Source organism: Colias philodice, chromosome 9 (genome assembly GCF_061535455.1).
Source record: "Colias philodice isolate Cphi_HAF_F1 chromosome 9, ilColPhil1 Martin Lab GWU primary, whole genome shotgun sequence".
In the NCBI taxonomy this organism is placed as follows: Eukaryota; Metazoa; Arthropoda; class Insecta; order Lepidoptera; family Pieridae; genus Colias; species Colias philodice.
Window position 1 is genome coordinate 8,878,611 of NC_143094.1, and position 25,680 is coordinate 8,904,290.

General features: G+C 34.6%; 1 protein-coding gene across 2 annotated transcripts in view; it reads right to left on the reverse strand.

The window, feature by feature from the left end:
* rut (adenylate cyclase rutabaga) overlaps positions 1–22,969 on the reverse strand; it is a 96,998-nt gene extending 74,029 nt beyond the window's left edge. For both annotated transcript variants that reach the window (XM_089699295.1, XM_089699294.1), the window contains exons 1-3: positions 22,680–22,969; positions 2,987–3,244; positions 1,766–2,098 (exon numbers count right to left, since the gene is read on the reverse strand). In XM_089699295.1, the coding sequence (XP_089555421.1) occupies positions 1,766–2,098; positions 2,987–3,202 (549 nt within the window). In that variant the 5' untranslated portion in view covers positions 3,203–3,244; positions 22,680–22,969. The remainder of the gene's footprint in view (positions 1–1,765; positions 2,099–2,986; positions 3,245–22,679) is intronic.
* Between the last annotated feature and the right edge of the window lie 2,711 nt (positions 22,970–25,680).

Here is a 25,680-nt window from a genome sequence, read left to right on the forward strand (position 1 = left end):
TAGAATGGATATTCTTAGTACGAATGCAGATAAATAATTATCTATATTACCATTAGGCATTAACTAATTCTGGATATACCAAAAAGTTCATAAGCAAAAAGAAAAATAACAACATAGGTAATGTTTTTATAGTAAAAACATCAAAAAACTAGGTATAATCATGATTACCATTTTAAGAAACAGATATAATAAGAACAAAAAAATAATTGATCAAGAAATTTTTATAAGAGTCATAATTAAATTGACATAAATGATAAAAGCCCATATTGAAAGTTATTTTAATAGCTTATTTAACTAAACGCATTATCGATACGAAAGGCCAATGAATATAATTTACGATGTTACCGAAAAAGGTATTCTTTAATTAATTAGCATGAATATTATGAATATATTTTAACAATTACATAAACCATTATTTCATTATGTCAGTATCAAGGTCTATGATAATTACATCAGAATTTCCAAATGGATGAACGTGACCCTTCATGAAGATTCATAGTGACTTTCGTAAAATATATAGGTATTGTGGTTTTTTATTTAATAAAATATGAATTTATATTTTCATAATATTATTCAAAAATGAATGAATGAATCAAACTATTACTTACATAATGTCATCTAATTAGTATTCTTACTGTAATTTCGATCCCGTTAAGATTCATCAGAATCAGCAGAGGAAGAGAGCTATACACAACTATACTAGACAAACATACAGATACTCCTAAATATTCTTTCAAATACCCAAATGAAAAAAGTTGGTACAGCAGAGAAATTTCTTTGCAATTAATGCAGATAGCAAACCGTACATTTGTATATTAAGCAGTTTTAGTTAGAGCATAAATGAATACGTTGCGTACAACATTACACACACTCATTCATTAAGGAAACGAGAAACAGAATAGACACCCGCCCTCAGGACATCCATTATAATTTATACTGCGTACTGCATGCGCAAACTGCACGTGCTCCTACTTTGCGCAGTAAATATAGAAACCAAAAGAGAAAACGGTAAAACGCGGCCACTTTGATTTCTGAGTAAACACAACACGTTCAAACACGATGCGAGAACATCCCGAGGTCGACTTTTATTGTTCCCACTAGCAATCCGAACTTTATATGTCTGGACTTTATGTGCGTGGAAGAATGATGGCTTTTTAATGTGCTCCGTGTCAACAGTTGGCCTTTAGCCTTCGAAGCGATACAATATATAAAGGCACGCCACTCGAAATTATGCAACGCAGACATAATTGTTATCTTGGATACAGCAGTGCTTGGAATATTAAATAAAAAATATTATGTGCTCATTAAAGCTCTGAAACTAAATGTGCAATGGAATGCAAAATAATTATTTCTTATCTTGAAATTAATAATTAAATGTAGGTATGATTTATTTTCTATGTATTTGTTGAAAACAAGCATGAAGCAAATCGGGCGTTTAACCTATAAACAAAGGAAATTCGAAACACCATTACATGATATCGATAAGACGGCAAGGTTGCCTGACCTTCGCTAAGTTTGAAATAACGGGGCCAATATGACATCATCGGTTAGGAAGTGGGAGCGAAACTGTCTCATTAAATTAATGATAATGTTAACTTAACTCGAGCATAAAATAAAGAGAAAGATAAGTTTTGAGATCAATGTATAAAGTTCATAAATCAAGCTGTTCCACTCTACGATGTTCATTTGAAATGTTGAATTTCCATTAAAATATACAAAAACAAACACAAACATTTACACAGTTCTAAAACAATATAGCACAAACCTGTTGCCACGCGTGATAGGGGAAGCGATAGGCCACCAGTGCCGCTGCCACGGTATGCGCTATGGGTAGGAGCAGACCAAAGGCAGCAGCTACCGGGGCGCCCACCGGCAGCAGGGCATACGCCGCGAACACCGCCCACACCACGTGCGCGGTACCCTCGGCGGCAGCGCCCGCGCTCCAGGCGGGCAGCGTGGCTGCCAGCGCCACGCCGCCGCCGGCCAGCGCGAGCCAGCACGCGCGGGGCAGCCGCCGCTCGGGGGTCACGCCACCCGCCCGACCGCACCACCACGCGAGCCCGCCGCACAGCACAGCGTGAGCGCTTAGCACTCCCACCTTGGACGAATAAAATACAGTAAGTAATAAAAAAAATTAAACAATTACCGCTACACCGTTTTGGCTGATTACATTGCATTCATAACATCGCAATTTAGATGAAAGTATGAATCATTAAATGCATATTATATATGAATTTATTTTATAGCGAGAGAGTAAATATTTTCTACAATGAGGATTGTATGCATATTTATAAGAATTTATTTACGTTACATAAAATATCTATTATCAGAATGAAGCTACAACTTCATTTTGTTTAATCTCATCTCCCAAGATATTAGCTATTTGTGGTGTCATAGCAAAAATAAAAGAAAACGCAAAGTTGTTGATTGCTGAATTTGTGTAATATTTTCGGCAATATTATTTATCAATCTCAAGAAATTTTATGAAACTACAAAGTTTTGAGTATTTCGAATCAAGTCAAAAACACACAAACAAGACCCAAATACAAACAATTGTTAACAATTTGGAAACCCAGACGTTGAAATCAGGAGACTGCTATTTGAACTTAACCACGGCTTCGTCAAACTTCACGACTTGTTTAACATTTGCATGATATTTAAAATAGGATCGAGAGAGATTTACTCAATCTTTTGAATTTACGATACGATATCAAATTTCGTAATCCTACTATTGTGTCACAGATAATATCGCCGCGTTGTGTCCCCTTTTAATGGTTTCAGAGTTCAGACTCCGTACTTTTACATATTTATTTTCATAAAGCGTTGATTTATTTAATTTTTTCCCATCTACTTTCCATTTGAAAACTCTCTGTACCATTGAAAATTAATCAAAATATGTACATGGTTTTTGACATTCAAACCTCACCTCACAAATCCAAACTTATTCACCATACAAAACAATAAACGTTCACATAGAAAACTTTACCTGCGGTGCCCTCCGCCAGCCCCTGGTCGCGTCGACAGCCGCCAGCGCAGCCGCAAGCGTGGCCCACAGCGCGAGCGCCGACCCGACGGACGTGCGCTGCAGCTTGCACGCGTATCGCGCGTACAGCTCCTCCAGCTCGGCGGACTCGAAGCGGCGGCGCGCGAGCAGCCGGGCCAGCGGCCCGCGCGCCGACATCGCCTTCACCGCGTGGTCCATGCTGGCTCACCTCGCCTCCCGGGGTAACGCCCGTCTCCGCATCTGTAAATTGTACTAGATTTATACATGGTTTTACCAATCCATTAATGTTCGATGAATCTATAAGTACATATTATGGGGTTATAAAGATCAAAGGGTAAAAAGGGCTCTTTAACACAAAATTCTTTAAATTTGTACATACAAAGTACGTTATAAATTAGAATAAACCATATTTCCTTCATTTCAAATGTTTATATGTACATATTATAAAATGTAGTTTGTTAGTAAATCTATTACCTAGTTCGTAATCATGAACTTTAACAATCCTCATCCATCACATGACTTGCAGTACTTACGTTTGTTATATTTATAAATTATAATCAAGGAACTCACGTGTTTATCTTAAACCAAATTATAATGAATAAGATTTTTTTTAAAGGAGGAAATAATTATAAGTAGATGCTAAATATAACACGTAGCCTGCACATGCCTAACCTTTAAATTAAACTCGAAACCGTGACGAAATGAACCATTGTTTTCGTAAAGCGAAGTTTTTTTTTTTTTTTTTTTTTTTTTACCTAAAATAATGAACCTAAGGTATCATTATTGAAAATTACGATCTAGCCCTTTACTATAGGCTAATGAGTAATATAAATCTAACTTAATTTGCTAGGTATAGTATGTCTAAGAATGTGTCCATTAACACTTTTCTTAATGTCTCTATTTAAGGCGAAGACACTTTGTTCATGTGTTCTTTATGAATAGCACTCACTATATTACACTGACACTTCACTAAACTAACTCAAAAGGTTTTGTCCTTTTTAGTCTTCTCACTATGTCCGTGTTGTCAAGGAGCTGGATAGCCTCGACGTTCACATGATGGTGAAGTCTGCGTTCGTGAGCTTCGGCGTTTTTTTTAATTATGTCCGTGACGAGATCTACTTTAAGGTCCCGATGTAGGTCGTCATTTCTAATGTACCAGGGAGCATTCACGATCTCTCTCAGCACTTTATTTTGGAATCGTTGTATGATGGTGATATTACTTTGTTTGGTACAGCCCCAAAGCTGACTACCATAAGTCCACAAAGGCATAAGGACTTGTTTATACAAGAGTAATTTGTTTTGCTTTGAAAGTGTAGAATGCTTGCCAATTAGCCAGTACATAGCCTTATAGCGAAGCTCTAGCTCCTCGCGTTTCTTTTTGACATGAGCCTTCCAGCGAAGCTTTGCGTCTAGAGTCATACCCAGGTATTTCGCTGTATTTTGATAAGGTATTACATGATTATTTATGTATACCGGATGATAATTTGGCTTTTTGTTTGTGAAGTCTATGTGAATAGATTTAGACTCATTGAGTTTTACTCTCCATTTTTTCGTCCAGTCAAAGATCGTATTAACAGCTGTCTGAACTTTTTCTACTGCTTCTTCATGAGTGTCACCTGTAGCCATTATAGCTGTGTCATCCGCAAATGTTGCAATGGTGTTGTTCTCTAACTCAGGAATATCGCAAGTGTACAACAAGTACAGAATAGGACCCAGGACACTTCCTTGCGGTACTCCAGCTTTTATAGGCTTAAGCTCTGAATATGCATCATCTTGTCTTACTCTAAACATACGTTGTGATAAGTAAGACTCTAAGATGTCAGCAAACTGTTTTGGGAGCATATTTCTTAGTTTGTATATAAGCCCTTCGTGCCATACTTTATCAAATGCTTGCGCCACATCCAAAAATACCGTGGAGCAAACTTTTCTTTCTTCTAGAGCCTTTTCAATTATATTGGTTATCCTATGTACTTGATCTATTGTAGAATGGCGTTCTCTGAATCCAAATTGGTACTCAGGAATTAAGTTTCTTTCCTCGATTATGGGTTTTAACCGTTTCAGGAAAAGTTTTTCAAATAATTTTGACATGATCGGCAGCAGAGAGATCGGCCGGTATGAAGTAGTCTCATGTGGCGGTTTACCAGGTTTTGGTATCATTATAACTTCGGCTATTTTCCACACATCAGGCACACACTTAAGCCTAAAGGTAGCATTAATGATTGTAGTTAGTTTGACAATAGCCTTCCGCGGAAGGTTTCTAAGAATTTCTCCAGTAATGAGATCATAGCCAGGTGTTTTCTTTCGGCTAAGTCGTTTAATTTCACTGGATACTTCTCTTGGAGTGACTAGTCTTATTTCTAGCTCATCATTTGCTGTTTCTTCTACTAAAGTGAAGTGTTCATTCTCTTCATTGGGTTTGAAAATTTGCTCCAGATGTTGTGCAAATCTTGCTGCTTTTTGCTCGTTGCTGATTGCCCACCTCCCATTCACATCTTTGATTGGTGGGATATGCGTCATTGGTTTTTTTGAACTTTTTGTGGTTTTCCAAAGGGAGTAATCTGTTGTACGATCACTAGTTAGATGACTAAGGAAGATATCCATTGATTCATCTTGAAACTTTTGAATTGTTCTTTTCAGTCTTTTAGTAAGATTATTAAGTCCTGTTTTATCATGTGGAAATCTCGTATGATGCCATATCTGTCTTTGTTGTCTTTTTTTGGCTATAAGATTTATTATTTCTGGCGGATAATTATTGGATCTTTTGCTTTTTCTAACAGTAGGTGTATTATTCCAAGCGCTTTTCTGTATGTCAACAATAAATTTTCTGATTTCATGCTCCAGATCTTCCTCGCATTTTAGAGGAATTTTTAATTCTATCACAGATTCCAAGTCCTTTTTGAAGCTTTCCCAATTAGTATATTTATTTACTAAAGTAGGATGACTTTCCCTCATTATTATGCTCTCACTTATAGTTAGTATGATAGGCGAGTGGTCTGAGCTCATGTCATAACCTTCCTCAATGTGGAGAAAATTTTGTGATATATTTTTATAAATAAAAAAGTCAATTAAGTCTGGTTTTTTCTGTCGGTCGGTTGGCCAATAGGTTGGTTTACCCGTTGATAAAGTTTTACATTGCGTGTCTCTAATAGCACATAGTAACTCTCTTCCTTTGGTTGTGGTCAGTCTTGAACCCCAGTATACGTTTTTAGCATTAAAATCACCTCCTAATATAAATCTGTTTCCAAGATCGTGTAGAAGGCTTTTGTAATGATCTGCTTTCAAGGAATACCTTGGTGGACAGTATATGGATGAAATGGTTATAGGACAATGCTTAGTTTTTACACTGACCGCCACTGCTTGTATTTCTTCTTTTTCGTATTTATTTACTTCATAATGGTAGATGTTCTCCTTTATAATGACAGCACTTCCTCCTCTTGATGTATTATGGGGATGTAGCGCGTGATAAACTTTGTAGCCTTTGATTTCTACGTGGGATTCTTTGTTGAAGTGTGTCTCTGAGATGAGGCATACATCAATGTTTTCTATGTCTAGGACTGCTGTTAGTTCATTCTGATGTTTTAGCAGTCCATTTGCATTCCATGCCATAATTTTTAATGTATTCGACATTTTTATTGTTTATGATTGGAAGCTCTTTTATTGCTTTCCTCAAGTTTTTTAAGCCTCTCATCAAACGAGGTTAAAAGCTGTAAGATGGTATTCATTTTTTCATCCATGAGTTGGTTTAGTGGCTTATTTTGTGACTGTGAGGATGTTTGTGGCTGCGCTCCTCGTGTCACTGATGCATACGAAAGTTCTTTTGTTGTTGTAAGTTTACTGAGTTTGGTCACTTTTTCTTTGTTTAGAATTTGAAGATTTGGCTGCACATTCCTTTTTATGCTTTTGTTTTTAATAATTTGAAGTTCTTTAGCCACTGTGCATCCCCTATAGTTAGCCGGATGAGGCTCTCCACAATGAACACATTTTGGTTTCATTGTAGTTGGTTTATTGCAATCCTTTGTTAAATGCTTGCCTGTACACTTAACACATCTGGGTTCTTTTGAACAGTATTTTTGTGTGTGGCCGTATGCTTGACACCTTTTGCATTGTGGTATCAGCTTAGATGTTTTCAGGGGCTGTATGTCCACCTTACAGCCTAATATGGATTTAATTCCATATATTTTTTTTATGTCCTCATCCTTATCGAAAGAGAGCATAAACATGTTTAAGGGTTCCTTGTTCTTCCAGCTCAATTTGTTGACCGCGTCCTGGATTTTGTATCCCTTAGATGTCAGGTCTTCAAGTATTCTAGCTGGCACGTATGAGGAGTGCAGGTTTTTTGCCATTACCCTAATCGGCCTTTCTTGTTTATTTTCATAAGAATACCAAAGGCAGTTGTTCTGTAACAAATGCTTGGTAATAGCGCGATACGAGTCACCGTCGTTAGAATTTATTTTAACTTTTTCTCCATTCATCATTTTCATGATGAACGAGTCTTTCATTAGATTTTCCGAAAGAAGATCGTAAAACTGTTGATAGTTTTTTACGTTTTCGACAATTATGGGTGGTGGTGAAGGTTGTTTCTTAGGTTTCACATTTTCTTTGTTTGCAGTAGTTTCATCTGCTTGATGAGATGGTGGGGACAGTGATGTGTTCAATTTCCTTTTTTTTCTACTTTTCTGTCGTACCCATTCTGTTTCCTTTGCAAGCTCTTCTTCATCCGTCTCGTACTGGACCTGCATCGGCTTCCCATTATTATCTTTTTTGTCGGGGTCTGTACTTTTTTGCCCCTGGATATAACTCAACTCTTGCTGAAGTTTTTCTATTTGACCTTTGAGGTCATGCACTAAATTCTGGAGATGTTCTCGTTTTATTTTTTCTTCACTGTAGTGTTTATATAACAGGTGTTCTGTTTCAGTTATTAGTTTGATTGGAGATGTCGAAGCCATAATTAATTAAACGTTATAGCTTCGCCTTAACACTTTGTTTACACAAATATGTGAGTTACTTTTGGTAACTGGGTCATCGCGGCGACCGCACGCGGCCAGACGTGACGATTTGTAGGTTGCTGCGTCAGCGCAATACCCGAGCACTAACTAGCGCCCAAACGTGAGCGACGCGACGCGACCTTTCTTAGCGGAAGTCGAAAGATCACTGAAACTGTAAAGCGAAGTGACGTAACGATGTATTTGTGCTATTTAGATAATATCGGACCGCAAAATATGTGAAAATTGTGCCATGGTTATAAATCGATTCGTCTTCCTTGAGATGAAAGAAAGTCTCAATTATAATATTATGTTCCGAAATATCTATTTTAAACTTTGTTTTGTTTGACTTCGCCGTTTTAAGAGAAAGTATGTCAAAATGCAGATAAAAGATTCTTATTATTCACCAAACATAATTAGCATATAATTTCTGAATCTTTGCGAAAGCTTTTAAACTTAACGATTTGCTAGAAATATTTCAGATTCCATTGTTTTGCTGTGGTTTCACTACTCAATTGTTTTAAAAATTACTAGATATTCGGTGCACGTCTTAATTCATTAATTTTCCTAAAACTTCGACTAAAATTGTTGTAAAGAATCTGGTCACGTCTGAAACTTGTTTAATTGTCTCAAAACTAACGAATTTTGAATTAATTATTACTTACTAGCCGCCATTTATTCAGCTTTGTACTATAATCCGCTAAGAATCCGCTTATAAATATTATGTCTATAAAATTTTCTGTTCAATTTTGGGTAGCTACCTATACATATACATACAAACTGGTGATTGACCTCGTATCAACTGTCAAGTTCGTAGTTTAATTTAGTTTTTTATTTGTTTGTTATAATTACTCCGTATCCTTTACTTTTCAATATACATATTGGAATTACGTTAAATATACATTATTTTATACGAATAATGTAATATAAATAATGAAAAGTTTATCATAATAAAGATCTTAATAGAATCCACCGATTCATGATTTAAATATAAGGCAGGGAATTATTGTTACAATAATGAGTTCTGAAAACCAATCTTGAAATAGCTACCAAATACAAGCCTATATTTCTCTGAGTGATATCCGAGGTTAGTAAATCGTTGTCTGGTCATGTTTAAGAGGTTTATTAATAATTTGTAAAGTTAACGAGTCCCGAGTTGACGCGAGTGCGTGAGCTTTGTACATTTCAAATTACACCCGGTCGCTTGTTAACTTGTGAAAATTTCATAGAGCCCTTACTCGTGCGTTGCCATCAGCAATTCCAATGAATGGATGTAATAACGGCGTGATTATTAACAACTTCAATAATAATTATGGCTTAAGATCCCTCGGGGATGGCACTGGATAAGGTTGAAGCAGTTACTTTTCAAACCTTACCATAATTTCCTATTGTTCAAGCGAATACATATTAGATATACCTAGTTGTAGATAGATATAATATAATCGATAGAAACAATAGTGTATTAATGAAACACGTTATATGTAATCATAAAACAAACGCACACTGATTTATTGGAAGCAGATAGTTGGCCATAATTTATGTGTAACAATGCAAAGAACGCAATAAAGTCAAACATAACGTCTTGCTGAACTGAATGGGAGATAACACGAGAAGCAGGCGGCTATTAAGAGCACAGATATCTTTATCTTTATTGAAATGAGGAACTCGCTACCGACGAACGGAAATATTTTGGTGAAAATACATTAGTCGGCGGTAAACAAAACAAATTCCGTTTATATGTGTAGTGATTCATTATCTTTGTATGATAAAACATTATAAACATTAAATACAAATTTCTACGTCACAGTGCAAGATGCGACAATGAACCTCATCTTCTTTAGAAACAATGAGCACTATACAAAGCGGCCTCGGCTGAACAATAACTCATTACAGGTAGAAATTGTAGGAAAACTACTGTGAAAATCAAAAGCGGAATTTTTGCGACAAACATATTTTCCGGTCGGCCAATCCTAGGTGGGATCGAAATCTGGAACAAGTTATTCGTTGGCGTACCGTCAGGTATCGTAGGCCCAGGGGTCGAGAAGGGGGGTTCACGGTCGCCGGGTCAATAAACCCGGTAGGTATCGTGGCAGCGACTAGCGGGTAGACGGATGAACCGCACGCGGAGCCGCGGCGCGCGCCGCGTCTATTGCACTCCGCGAAAATCAGGCCTAAAGAAGCCCAGACAGACTGCAACTCCGTATTTACATTGCAGTAATGAAACGCTTTAACGGTAATAGACCTTTACGAAATGGAATGCGTAATAAATTCGTTTGGTTAACTACCGGATAACGTTTCATTGAAACGTGACATCATTGCACTAACGTTTTCCAAAGACATATTAACACATAATTTTAATGGTGAGTCCATACAATTGGACGTGTAATATTCAAGTTGTCTATATCAATTGAAACGTCAACATAATTAATGGATCGATTCCAAGTGTCGTCCGACGAGATGAATTGCTATGAAAATAAGATGTTACCAGATATTAAATATAATTTATTATTGTGATATCCACCTCCGTCGCAGTTTGAGCCCGTACAGTCTGGCGATATTTGTAGTTACAAGGGGTCGGTTTCAATAAAAAAGTCAGAGTGGGTACTCTACTCATTGATTGGGTTAGACTTAGGTACGCACACAGAAAATAGAAAAAAAAACATTAAAATGGCTACCTATTTTGACCGAATAAAGCGAGTGGTACGTCAATTTTGCTCGTTAATTTATTCAAATTAATTAAAAAACATATAGTTGGATAATACTTCGTAGAAACATAAGATATACCAGCTACTACCTAGGCTGAAAGTCAAAAGATGACATACAACAATTCCATGTAAAGCATTTTCAGGAGAAAAGACAATGTTCTTTATATTATTAAATATACGACGCCAAAATAAAACTGGGGACAACGAACAAATGTTATTATAATTGTACACAACAACAATTACAACATTAAAATGTTTCCAAATCAAACCTCATCCAATAATAGACCAAACACCGCAAATCACACGTGCAAGTAATTTAAAGCAAAAGCAGCAGATTGTCTTAACGACACTTAAGTCGCTGTAGGTCTTCAGCTTATTAATATAAAGACACTCGTATGAAAAAAGTCCCCGCACGGATCCGTCATCAGACGGCCGGCGGGCGAAAATAGACTGTCACCTCGAAATATGAATAAATAGCCGGCTATTTACATCAACATTACGCGTATAACATGCTCCCAGCCTGGAATACGATTTATAACACTAATAGCCTTCCTTTGCGATTTATTTTCGCACACAAATAAATTTAGTTCAAGTGAAATATCAAAATAATAGGTAAATAAATGCCCTTTATTCAGCCACAGTAATACGAAATGCCACTAAACCATTTCTTAAAAAAAAAAATCGATACTTAATAAGTTTACTTGGATTAATATCAACGTGGTTTTCTTTGATTTTCACATGACGATAATAGCTAACATTTATTTAAAATAATTAGCTAAGTACTTCTGCCTCACAAAATTAGAACTTCACGAAAATAAAAGACGGGTTGCACTCCGGGAGTGCCGGCAGAAGTGAACATTATCAGAAGTTGACATTTTGGAATGGTATCCGTCTTACGCTTTTTCGATCAAGTCACGTGTCCTGACGCGAGTTTAAGATTTTATACCCATTACAGAAAAAGTGCTCAACGCCGCTAAAGAAGTTTTCACTTCAAAAATCTTAATCTTAATCTTAATACTATTATAAAGGCGAAAGTTTGTAAGGATGTATGGATGTATGGATGTATGGATGTATGGATGTATGGATGTATGGATGTTTGTTACTCTTTCACGTAAAAACTACTGAACCGATTACAATGAAATTTAGCACACATATAGAGGGTAACTTGGATTAACACATAGGATAGTTTTTATCCCGGAAATCCCACGGGAACGGGAACTATGCGGGTTTTCCTTTGCAAACGCGGGCGAAGCCGCGGGCGGAAATCTAGTATATAATATTATAAATGCAAAATTTTGTGAGGATGGATGTATGTGTATGTATGTATATTGTATGTTTGTTACTCTTTCACGCAAATACTACTTAACCGATTACAATGAAATTTAGAACAAATATAGAGGGTAACTTGGATTAACACATAGGATAGGTTTTATCCCGGAAATCCCACGCGAACGGGAACTATGCGGGTTTATCTTTTAAAATGCGGGTGAAGCCGCGGGCGGAAAGCTAGTATTTAATAATCTCGGGCAAGTGTTGTCCGTCAACTATTCTTACATAATTACCATTGTAATGAATATTAATTCATCTTTGTGTCACAAAAAACTGGGCATTGTGTTATTATCAAACAATAAACTCGTTTAATTACTACATAATACTGCTATTAGATTAAGCGACACTAATGCCAGCCCAATTATTAAAGCGCCTATGAATTGTGATCACGAACCTGTTTTTTTCTCATTTACGTTATGTTAAATACGAAATAAGCAAAAAAATTAATCCTAATAGAGGTGCCTATAATTTATATTCCTAATTAAAACTTGAATACTAATGAAGTGACAATAATTTTTAATTATGACATGTTTGATTCGCGTCAAAATTATCTCGTATAATTTGGAGCCCGTGGAGCATTTGACTTTTGATTAATGTCTTATCCATTTTTAAGTCCAGATACCTGCGTGGTACGTTGATTTTGAGGCTCATATTAACTTCACTCAATCTAAGTACCTACATATTTGTACAAAGTACACGATTCATCAAAAGATACATCATTTAATCGAAAAAGTAAAAAATATAAATGTGATCTACCTTAGACAGGAATAATGTAAATGTTTTGATAAAATATATTTTACATCATTGGTTAAATAAACTTATAAGATTACTTATGAGGATAAAAATTGCCTTTCGATTATATTAGTGAATACAAATATGAAATATACTACATCACTATTCTAAATATTAACTTAACATAAATGCATTATGATTTATGAATAGAAAAAACTACTTCTAGCGTTGTAGTTCGTACTCGATCTACATAATCTGAATCCAACATTCGGTGGAAAAACTAATTATGTTTCTATTGCATAATAAGAACATTCCTTTTGGCTTAAAACCAATTACATTCGAGGAAGCACAAAAACCTCCAACAGTGATGTGTCTTCTCACACGAGTAACCATTGACCTATTTCCATTTCTTTCATTCTATAGTTTCAATCAAACCTAATTAAAAACATTCTCTTAGTCCTCATACTTTACTCGGCTAACATTGAATTGTTATGAAAGCTTTCATCAGCCCATTAACAATTCAATTTGTAGATTGATTAACGAAATATTTGTATGTTTATTTGTTTGTAAAAAATCACTCATAATAATAAAAATCTAATTGCAAATTACAAAACATTTGCTGTAATATATGGAAGTCACTTTTTTGCACTACTATTAATATGGACAAACGATTTTCTAATTAATTATTATATTGGCATTATTGCTTAAAACAAATGCTGCAATATTGTGCTGCCCTGCGCAGCGTTAATTGCATTATATTTACGCTATAGTTACGTCTATTTGTTGTTATAATTAATCAAATTGTAATGTATACTGTAATAAATAAATGGCAGCCGGCTGTAAATCGTTTGTCTGTAAATGCTAACTGAAATATGAAATACAGGTTCGTTATGCTGTTTATTTGTTCCTTTTCCAGTGTCTGGCGTAAATTCAAATCCTAACGGATATAGGTGTCGCCACCAAGGGCGATGAATGAAACCGCATCATTATAAATGTACTGAAGTCCGTATTGTCTCCGAGATTAGACGACTGCAAGAAAAAACACACATGTGTTTGATGTCAGTCCTTTGAACATCAGAGGGGCGAATTGAAAACAACACAAGTTCAACGGATATTACATTCTCCATATCAAAATAGTTTGACCCTTGGCAAATATGCATGTGGATTGTTCAAGGTTCGATTATATCTTTGAATATTGGCAATAAAATGTATGATCGATTATTGCATTTGTTGTGGGTCATTTATTGTGTTCGATTAAAAATAGTTCAATTCAATTCAATTTTTTCGAAGGGTGGCAATAAAAATAGTTAAACTAGAGGTAAACTTTTTGAAATTGATGTTTATTTTTTCCTTATTGATACAATATCAACCAAAATTGTAGGTGTATAGCGATGCCTATACCTACGGAGTTAAGATAAGAGATCTTTGTATGTTATGTGTAGCTATACGTAAACATAACATTAGTAAAACAAAACAAAGTGCATCGGATAAAATATAACATATAAAAACTTCAAAGATACATGAATACAAACACATTTAGTTTGCAAAACAAGCTAATTTGTGATGATTAATAGTCGATTGCGACGTGCATACATCTTATTCAGAACGTCATACAAATCACTATAAATAGTTATCCAATACAATAGAGCACTATTCTGTTTACACATACATTATGTCAAACGATATGCTAGACAAGCAAGGTGTAAATTGATATGGCACCTTATGGCAGATAAGATATTATGACCTTTCAAGGATAGTGTTTTATAATCAGACAAGCCCTTATTTTTGCATTTTTCTAATTCCCTCATAGTTTCACACAATTCCACCAAATAACCAAACAGCGAGGCATTTTACATCCGTATTTCAGTGTTCCTCTTTCGCGATACGTACATAAATCGTACTTTACGTATATCAATGCAGATTTTTCGAATATATTTCGCTTCGCGTTACGTGCAGAGAATCGTAGATGTAAGAGGCTACAATAATACGAATTTCAATCCATCTATCAATCAGTCAGACCATATCTACAAAGGAAGAGGCAACATATATAATATGAACAGAAATCTCTAGCTACCCATACACTTTGCTTTAGCATCATGACGTCACCAGACTTTAAGTTATTCGCTCCTAGAAAAGGTAAATATATGTCATTCCCGGCGCACGTTGAAAGTTTTTTGATTTAAATAAAGCAACACACTAAAGGATGCTCAGGCAGAGCCGGACCCACTTCAAACGAGCCAATTAAAAGCTAGCAATCGTAGCCGCGTTTTATGAACACATTCATTATAGGCTACGGCCGTCAAGGGATCTTGGTGAAGAGAACCTAATATTATGATCATTTTTAATTGTTTGATTTATATTGTCTGGTCGTTTGAAATAGGAATTTGTGGGGCTTTTGTGGTGCATACAAGTTTAAGTTTGTTGTTAGCTCGGTAAAATTTATCTGCAATAGCAAATTTAAAAAAAAAATGCATCATACACGATCACCAGACGCGCATAATATATCAGTTTTTCATTACGAAATAACAAGTTATCAAACTGGTGATAATGTTTGGATAGAACAGATATAATTTAGATATCATGCAACGTCATTAGCATAGGGACAGAACTAACGTGCCTGCATATTATAATTAACTATGGATGTGGGTTTCATTAAAGATTTTATTGAATAATTTCCATAGTGGTACTTAGATGGATCGCATCGTAAGCTGACTTTTATTCGCTTATTTTTAATCGCCTTTAAGTTATAAATGGACAATGAACTATGTATGTTGTAAGATATTAGTTATAATTTTTATCTTTTAGCAAATTTACGTGAATGTTACATCATACCTACATGTAAAGCTAAGCGGTACCGAACCTTTGTAACTTTGTTTTTCACTTAAACCCAACCCTTAAAATACCTACCTATTTCAAGATTTCATTCATTACATTTGGTTAAATTCACATATAATATAATCAAGTCGAATGTGAATTACCCTTTGGAAGAGGCGACCTAATTACCCAAATGTTCTTCTAATAGACAGTTCTAAAAAAACATAGCTTTGATGTTACATTACCAAAAATAAATTATAAACAAAATTTATACCAAAACAGTAAAATTAAATGAAAAATTAGAACGTCCATCACGCCATTTATTATCTCATCAGCTTGCTATTAATTAAACGTGCTCTTCACTTCAATTAATTCTTTATTACTAATTACTCTTAAAGTACTTTGTAGTAAATTGAATGGCTTATCCTTAATTGAATTCAATTACAAAAAAGTTCACTTGTGTTGTGATTAGGGTTTAGTTTTCATGTCTAATCCGTCTTTCTTATTTCGAAACAAAATTCACATTGAAACTGAAATATTTCTTAATAATTTTTAATTTAAAAAATAAGAAGTTAGTAATCAACTTAGGTAATCAATTAATCCATCGCTATTCACAATAACGTTCAAAATTATTTAGGAAGTCAATCGAACTTAATTTTTGTTATTTTTGTCTGTTTTCTTACGTAAAATATGTACTTACATCATTTTGATCCCTGATAAAGAAAATGAATAAACGAAAAATAATTTAATAGAACTTCTAAGTGCTCTTCAATTTATATTAACTGCTAATAAAATGAATTCTTTTGTAACAAGAATAAAATCTTCAAGTCGCACTTTCATCAACTAAGGTCATCTTAGTGTCTTTAGAAATCCTCTCCGTGATAATTAAAATCGTGGGCCGTGGGGACGAGGGATATTATAAGAATATTAGAAAAAAAAGGTTATAATATAATCTTCTTATATATAAAGTTCCAGGTCTATCTTACTGACAGATCACAGCGTGTGAAAGTAGATGGCCAGGTAAGCAATGAGGCATCTAGCTCTCGGTACGGTATCCCTCAAGGAAGTACGATCGCGCCAATCTTATTTTTGATCTACATTAACCCACTGTGCATGATGCAGATACCCAACGCTGACATTACTATGTTCGCCGATGACACTGTCATCCTATTCCACCACAAAAACTGGCGTGACATCAAAATAGTTGCAGAGGCAGGATTGGCGGCGACATCTGGATGGCTTGAGGACAACCTTCTATCACTCAACATAAAAAAATCAAATCTTATCTGTTTCGCAAAAACAAAAACTGGATTGCCTACCAGTGATTTTAATATTAAATTGCATACCTATCCGTGTAACAGACATCATCATTATATCAGTAGTTGTGCTTGTATAAACTTAACGCGTGTAGAGCATTGTAAATATTTAGGCATTCAAATAGACCATAACCTAAGATGGATACCGCAAGCGAATTATCTAGCTACAAAAATGCGGCGCCTGGTGTATATTTTTAAGTCACTCAATGCTGTTGCCAACAAGAACATCTTGATTCTGGCCTACAAAGCGTTGTGCGAAAGTCTGCTTCGCTACTGCATATGCACTTGGGGTGGTATGGCAAAAACGCATTTAATTCAAGTTGAACGAGCACAACGTTGTCTCATTAAAGTTGCCTTGAAACTACCATTTAGATATCCTACCACTGCAGTTCTCAAAGAAGCACAGGTGCTTAGTGTCCGCAAATTATTTTTCTTAAATATTCTACAGAGATACCATATTAATACTGTACCCACGCTTCATGTAGCGAATAAACGGATAGATCGATGCCCTGTACCTGCTATTAAAAGTAAATTTGCTAACAAATCATACAGAGTACTAGCTCCTCGTATATACAACAAGTTGAACAATATTAATGTTAAAAAGCTAAATAGGAACGCCTTCAAGAAAACGGTTTTATCATGGCTAGACGAATATGATTATGATGGCATAGAAAATCTCCTTATCTCACAAGTTAAATAAATTATTAATGTAACTTAACTCACCGTAATAACACCGATTACACAACATGTTCACTCGTTACCTATACCTAAATAATTTAAACACACACTCCCACAAAATCTCACACACACATTCACCCACACTCAGTCACATACACACACACAAACACACACACACACACACGCACGCACACACACACACACACACACACCACACATTCATTGGGTTGGCTATCCCCCTTTTACTTTTAATTTTTGCATTTGTATAAATTTATTTTATTTTTACCTTTATCAAGACCACAATGTATTAAGGGAAGGGACTGGCTTTCTTAACACAGGCTATGCCTAGCAAGAGAGCCAGAGCCTCATAACCAATATTGTATAGATCCAAAAGGTGAAATAAAGATTTATTTTTTTTTTTTTTTTTATAAAATTCTCGTGTCACAATGTTAGTCTGCATACTCCTCCGAAACGGGTGGACCGATTCTCATGAAATTTTCTGTGCATATCGGGTAACTCTGAGAATCGGCCAACATCTATTTTTCATATGTATCTACCACGGGCGAAGCCGGGGCGGGCCGCTAGTTATAATATAAGGAGATATAAAGGTTATTATAAAAATATTTTCAGTGGAATATATCGATATATTAAGCAGTACGAAGGGATAGTTACAATCGAAGACAAACATTTTGATATAAAAATTGTCGTATCATTTTCAAATTCATAAAACCATAATAATACCACTAACAAAAAAACATAGGTATTACATATGTACATAGGGTTACTATAGTAATTAATAAATAAATAACATTGCAGGCAATAGAAAAAGACTAGTAATTGTAGTAAATTTGTAATTCATTTAATTAAATTAATTATTCGTGGGAGATTTTTTGGCAAACTAAATCGTGGTATTAAAGTTCAGATTAAATTTGAACCAACGAAACATTTAATCAATTAACATAATATTATGTACAATTGTGCGTCAATTCTTTTAATAAAATCATTTTCATAAACGACTTACTGTCTACCTAGAATATCATTAACGAACTTTAAATCTACCATAATCTATACTAATATTATAAAGCTGAAGAGTTTGTTTGTTTGTTTGTTTGTTTGAACGCGTTAATCTCAGGAACTACTGGACCGATTTGAAAACATTCTTTCGGTGTTAGATAGCCCATTTATCGAGGAAGGCTATAGAGTATAGGCTATGTATCATCACGCTAAGACCAACAGGAGCGGAGCAATGCGAGTGAAACCGCGGAGCACAGCTAGTACTTAATAAAAACATTCGTTACCCTTAAAAGGACAATATTGAGCGGAGATTGTAATATAGAGGCTCGTTAAAATCTTCCGAAATGTGCACAATGCGCATGGACCCTGCGCAAAATGGATGGAAATTATTATTTGCAACAACCAAATAATACACATAACGAATTAAACCTTCGAATGAATAAGCAAAAGGGATATTAACATTTCGAAATTCGTTTATAATATAAACATGAACATTTAATGACAACAACACACCATATACGAATGCTCTTATGATTTTATAGGCCCATCGTTTTAATTAATCTAAATTGATATAAAAACAGAGCGAGGACATTGTTGAAATAACAAAAAAAAAACGACGATTATTCGCGTTCTTTAATGTAGTCTCATGAGATATCGTTCAAATTAACTTGCGTTTATTAGTACTTACTTCGTCTACGATACGTATAATATGTATATTGTATATTATATATTTAGGTTTCCCTCCCTAATAGGATCGGTTATTATCCGTTGGCCAGGCGAGAGGGCGGTTAGAGGTATCATTATAATAATGTTACGTACACTTAACTTTTTAGCTCTTGTTTTATAAATCCACTAGATTTCCGCCCGCGGCTTCGCCCGCGTTTTCAAAGGAAAACCCACATAGTTCCCGTTCCCGTGGGATTTCCGGGATAAAACCTATCCTATGTGTTAATCCAAGTTACCCTCTATATGTGTGCTAAATTTCATTGTAATCGGTTCAGTAGTTTTTACGTGAAAGAGTAACAAACATCCATACATCCATACATCCATACAAACTTTCGCCTTTATAATTATTAGTATTAAGATTAAGATTAAGATGGGAACGGAGTGAATTTTGAACAAGTATTTTTATTTGATACAATGATAATTTGATTTTATTTTTATGTATAAATCTGCCTTCTAATCCAGTCGTACTTAATTTGTATTGTGTTGACAAATAAATTGCTTGAACCCTTTCAACCAAGTTTACTCTATAAACAAATAGGTAAATGTTTGAGTTTATAAATAGTTAAACGAAATATTAATTGTATTATCGTTCTATTAGTGATTGAAACATTGTTTATATTTCTCATAAAAATATTTATATATGTTATTGCAAGGCGAATACAAGATATACAGTATTGATACATCAACTATCAGCCAAGCGTAATAGAGTTAGCATAACGCGATTACTTCGTTACACTCATATCTGATCAGCGTCTCCGATGTCTGAAATCTGAGATCATCGTTTCATGCACTTCAATGAATAAAATTGAATTAACAGGATATCATATAGGTACTACTTAGCAACTCTGTCTCGCGTTTTCTTTAAAGCCTATAGATATGACTATCGTCTCTGAGGAATCATAAGTATGCAACTTGGATATTTGTAAATTAAAATAATCATAAAAAGTCGTGAATTTTAGTTGTTGTAAAATGCAAAAAAAGGAATATATATAGGAGTTTTAGCTATAGGAAAATTATAGTGAGAAATGAAATAATTTAAATAGCTGGTTTTCGTCTTGTAGGCTATTTGTTTGCAAGTATGTTATAAAAAGCTATAGATCGTATATTAAAATGTTTATTTGTTCCGTCGCGTCGCTGTAACATAACGGCCAGCGAACGAATAGGTATTCTTGGACAAAAATAAAGAACGAGGATAGCTTAACGACAATGACAGCACTAAAGACAACAGTGAACCCACAAAACTGTGTTATTTGCATACGTTTCAAGGTAATCGGTTTTTGGAGGTCGAACCGCTAATAATATCAAAATTTAATCTAGTTCCAAATATTTTTCGTAACTTCACGAACATAAAACTAACATACCTACGGAACTTAATTTCGTCTCGGTGAGAGGATATCTTTTAAATGGCTCAAATAAATTTAAATAGGTAGGTATTTAGTTTTATAGTAACATTATTATCACGAATTCCTCAGAACCAATATTTCTCACCATTTTCACGTAAAATGAATTTCATTTTTTAAAAGTACATAAAGAATTTATTACCTGCACCTTTATGATGAAGTAAATGAATCAATTAAAATCTTCGATATTACATGGCACGTGTGCGCTTTAAACATGTTTCATTTAAACAGCCGTTTAGTTGTTGTTATCTATAAATTGAAGGGTGATTATCAATTGAAGCTTGAACCTTTGAATATTACCACTTTGATGTTATCATGCTGTTATGTCTGTTGTAAGGTATAATGTTATCTAGTAGCTGCCATTAAATTATAAAAAGTCTATCTAGATTTATTTCTTACACTCAAGTTTTAACTGCGTGCTTTTCTAATAAATTGTCATTGATATAAAATAAACTGTAGGTATATCTACCTACTTGTGCTTATATTTTTCTTAGATTGTGTAGAATCAAGATTCGAGTTAAAAATCAAATAATTTTTGGTTGTGTTACTTTACTGGGGTGGGGTTTTTTGTTTTGACTAAACTTTGTCTTTCGATTGATCGTCATGCCCCGCGACTTGCGAAAATTACTTATTTCATGATACAATCAGGTAAAAAAGCATTTTGTAATAAGTAGGTATCTTTTTCTTGTAAAGTTACGGTTTCATTAATCATTTGAATTGGTGTGGCTATATAAAACATGATTATAGCGCCTAGAGCCCTGTGCTCAAACTCCGAACCGGGATATTGCGTTATTGGATGTTCTATGTGAAACTCCCTAATAAAACAAGACCAAAGTCTGGAATCGTGTCCAATTATGGACTTAACTGGCAAAATTGTTGTACTAATTGAGCAGCTCTGTGGTATATGAGCGTGATTTCGTATAAGTACAAAGTGTGATAGGCACCTAAATTGGTGTAAAAACACTTTGGTAAAACTGTGGTAAAACTATGATCCGAATTAATTTTGCAAGGATAGGTATATATGTATATATAACTAGCTGTGCTCCGCGGTTTTACCCGCATTGCTCCGCTCCTTGGTCCTTGGTCTTAGCGTGATTATATAAAGCCTTCCTCGATAAATGGGCTATCACACCGAAATAATTTTTCAATACGGACCAGTAGTTCCCGAGTTTTGCGCGTTCAAACAAACAAACAAACTCTTCAGCTTTATAATATTAATATTAGTATAGGTAGATAGGATCATCAAGCACCGAACTTTGGACCTATATCTGTAGATTTTTTAAATTTATATTCCTATTAGTTATGAGATTTCGTATGAAATAACTATAGAAATTTATAGAACATGTTCTTAGTCGCTTTTTTTAAGCTTTTTATAGGTATTTGTAACTGCTTATGATATTATGTGCCCTTATTTAATGTCGTACCTAATTAGGGATGCCTGTAAAGTTATATACCTACCTATGTAATGAAAGAACGCCTTGCATTTGTTTAGATTTTAGGAATTAAGTTTCCTGGAGTTTTTTCTCCATATTTTCCATGTCTCTCATTAAAAATTAACGTTAATAAAGGATATGACTTTAATAATTGATGGTTTTTATTTATTTTCTATCATTGTCCTATCGTTAACTCGGAACTTTAAAGTAAGTAACTACGGTTATTACGGAGTACGAAACAAGATAATTATTATAAAAAAAATATTATAGGTAGGTATTTACTATTCAGTAATACTACAACGATTTTAATTAACAATTAAATTTTAGATTTGATAAAATACACGACTAAAATGAATAAAGTAATAAATTATAAAAAAAGTAAATAAAGAATTTCCCTTCATAAAACTGATCACGCATTTGTGACATTAAAACCGGCTCTTAAACATGAATATACTATGTATATAGGTACAATGTTATTCTAAAACTTATCATAAGACAAATAAAATAATATTTTAACATAAGTATACTCTTAAATCTTAATATTACCTTAACCTCTATAAGAACTTCGGGGGCGACGTCCCTCCAGCACACCGGACGGAACGAGCTCCGCGCTTTCAATATAAACACGGCACCAGAACTAAGCGTAGGCAAGCTTATTCTACAACCAACATCAACACTTCACTTTCACTTCATAAAATCACTTATTTTACATAGATCCTCTCTTTGTAATTGGAATTTATTTTAATTATGCGCGCATGGCTCATAAACAATGAATAATATTTTGCGAAGCTCGATAAAGTAACACCCCAAAAGGCCGTCGCTCGATGACTGGCCGTTCCGCCGGGCGTCGTTTAGTGGGCGCGCGCCGCGCACCCTTCGCCTTGGTCGGATTATACTTTACTCGGCTGATTTAAAAAGTAGTACATTTTAATTACACTGTACAATCCTTTCATACTTCTTATTTTTGTTGTATTATACCAGACATCGGCAATGAATGAGTTGTTTGATATAATTATTTACTCATAATAATTTTATGTACAATACTTTAATGTACTACCTATATTATTTTTTTAAATAAAGTAATGAATAAAATAAAACAGTTGAAAATGATCAATTAAAAAGCAGTAAGTTATTTTTATTACCTAACATGATTTTTTTAAATTCCTATTTAAAAATTTGTAGTAGGTACCATAAACAATGACTAAGACCTTAAATGAATAACAGCTAGTGTTCTTTTTTTTAATTACATATTAGTCTTTGAATACCTGTTGGAATTTTTTTTGTTTTACAAAATAATAACGAATAAACTAATAAAATACAATAACTTTAGAAACCATAAATTATTACAATAAATTAAAGGAAACGTAAACGATTTCGTACCTACCTACACAGATGTAAAATTTAAAACAGGATGTTATTTTAATTTGTAGAGAAACATTTGCATTCGAAACAGTACATGAAGCGGATACCTACGTCGTTATTGTTATTGATACAATAATTTCTCTTTTAATTCATAAGTCCTCTGCTTCTTTTCGGTGTTAGGAAAATTGCAAATAAAAAGGGTATCCTACAATTCATAAAGCAACTCATACGTGGCACGCCGACGCGATGATATCGCCGCGATTCTCTCGCTCGTGGAGCCAGCGCCTTACAGCTTCAGTGGAATCGGGAGTTGACACTTCAAAAAAGAAAAAGAAGGAGTACATCGTGAGTATAGCACAGCTTCTAAAAGTGAAATAAATATCGTGAACAAATCGACATGCCCAAGAACAAAAAGATTGTGGTTATGTGACATCTACCTATCCGCACTTGGCAAGCGTGATGGAATATGCTTCAAACCCTCATAAGATGCATGTCCCTGCAGAGTGCAGACTGCAGTAGCAACAAATGATGAGCTGATAGTGATGACTGATAATCATGGTGGAAATAGATATTAGTTTATGAGTAAGTTAGGTATATAAATAAATTTGTTAAAAAGCGTTACGATTCAAAACAAATACCTAGTAGTTAATAGTTATAATATTATTATCTTTAAGCTAATAACCATAAGTCCATAACCTCTTTTCCGGTCGTGATGGACTTTGATAAGAGATGGACTATTGTACAATTTTTCAATTTAATTATAGGACTCCCGAAATTTAAATTTAAATGGAGGCGAAATTCATTGAGGGCACGATTTAGTAATCTGTAGTATTATGCATATAGGCTTCATATTATAGGTATTTAAATACTTCTAAACAGGTAAAGAGAGAGACGGTTCTAGTGAATAAGTAAAAACTAATAAAGTAGGTATGAAACGTATGACATAGACATCGTAAGGCACAATACAGGCACCCTTCTTATTTCTTTGCACAACTTCCACATAATATGTATATAGTGAAAAGGTAAGTACCTACCTCATTGATAATATGTAATTCATATCTGTATGTTTTATGTACAGGTACATTTTAGCCAATAGGCAATAAATATTCCGGAACAATAATATGTAAATAAATAAATATTGTATTTGTACAATAGTAATTGAGTCGGTACGTGAATGTTTAATGTATTCAATTAAATTTGGCACAGGTAGAGATACATGTACGGAGATATCCTCGCTATTAATCATTATAAATTTAAAACCACTAAACCTACATTGCTTACAGACGAGTGCATTTTGCTCATCGGCCAAATTATATCATTTAATTCGTGCACAATTGAACTGAAAATAGGTCAACGAATGTTTCAGCTTGTTGTGAACACTCTGAAGTGTTGTGTGCGGTGTGCAATATTGTAAATCATACACAAGTCGGTGCAGTTTGCTCAGGCTAATCTCTGTTTGACAGTTACCAATCAAACGAGACGCAAATAGCAAGCACCGACGTCATGCAGCACGGCCGATGCCCTCTTCATTGTTTCACTATATGTTATTTATTATTTTATTTCAAATACGGTATGAATGTTCAGCCAAAAATGCAAATTTGCAATAACTCACTGGAAGGCCGATGAACAATAGGTACTTTTTACCAGTCGTCGCTACAATCGTTAATTATTGAGATATCATGCTGTCTTCTGTATTCTCACTCGCTTATTTTGCTTCACATTTTTTAAGTGAAAACTTCTTTAGCGGCGTTGAGCACTTTTTCTGTAAAATAAAAATCTTAAACTCGCGTCAGGACACGTGACCTGATCGAAAAAGCGTAAGACGGATACCTACCATTCCAAAATATCAAACATGCTCAACGCTTCAACGTTTATAATCAAGTTTTCACTTCTGCCGGCACTCCCGGAGTGCAACCCGTCTTTTTTTTATGATAGAGTAATTACTAATTAATAATTTCTTATTCGAGTTTTTTACAGCATATTCAGAAAAGTGGATACCTAGCAACATGATTCTAAATGAAATCCTTTAAAAATACGTTTTGGACAAAGAACAAACAACTTGACAATACAACAGTATGTTACATAAACTTCGATGATAACACCATTACACCAGCAATAATTATAGATAGCTATCGTATAAACTCTGGCAGTCTAAAACCTTAGTCACAGGCCACAGCTCATCCGG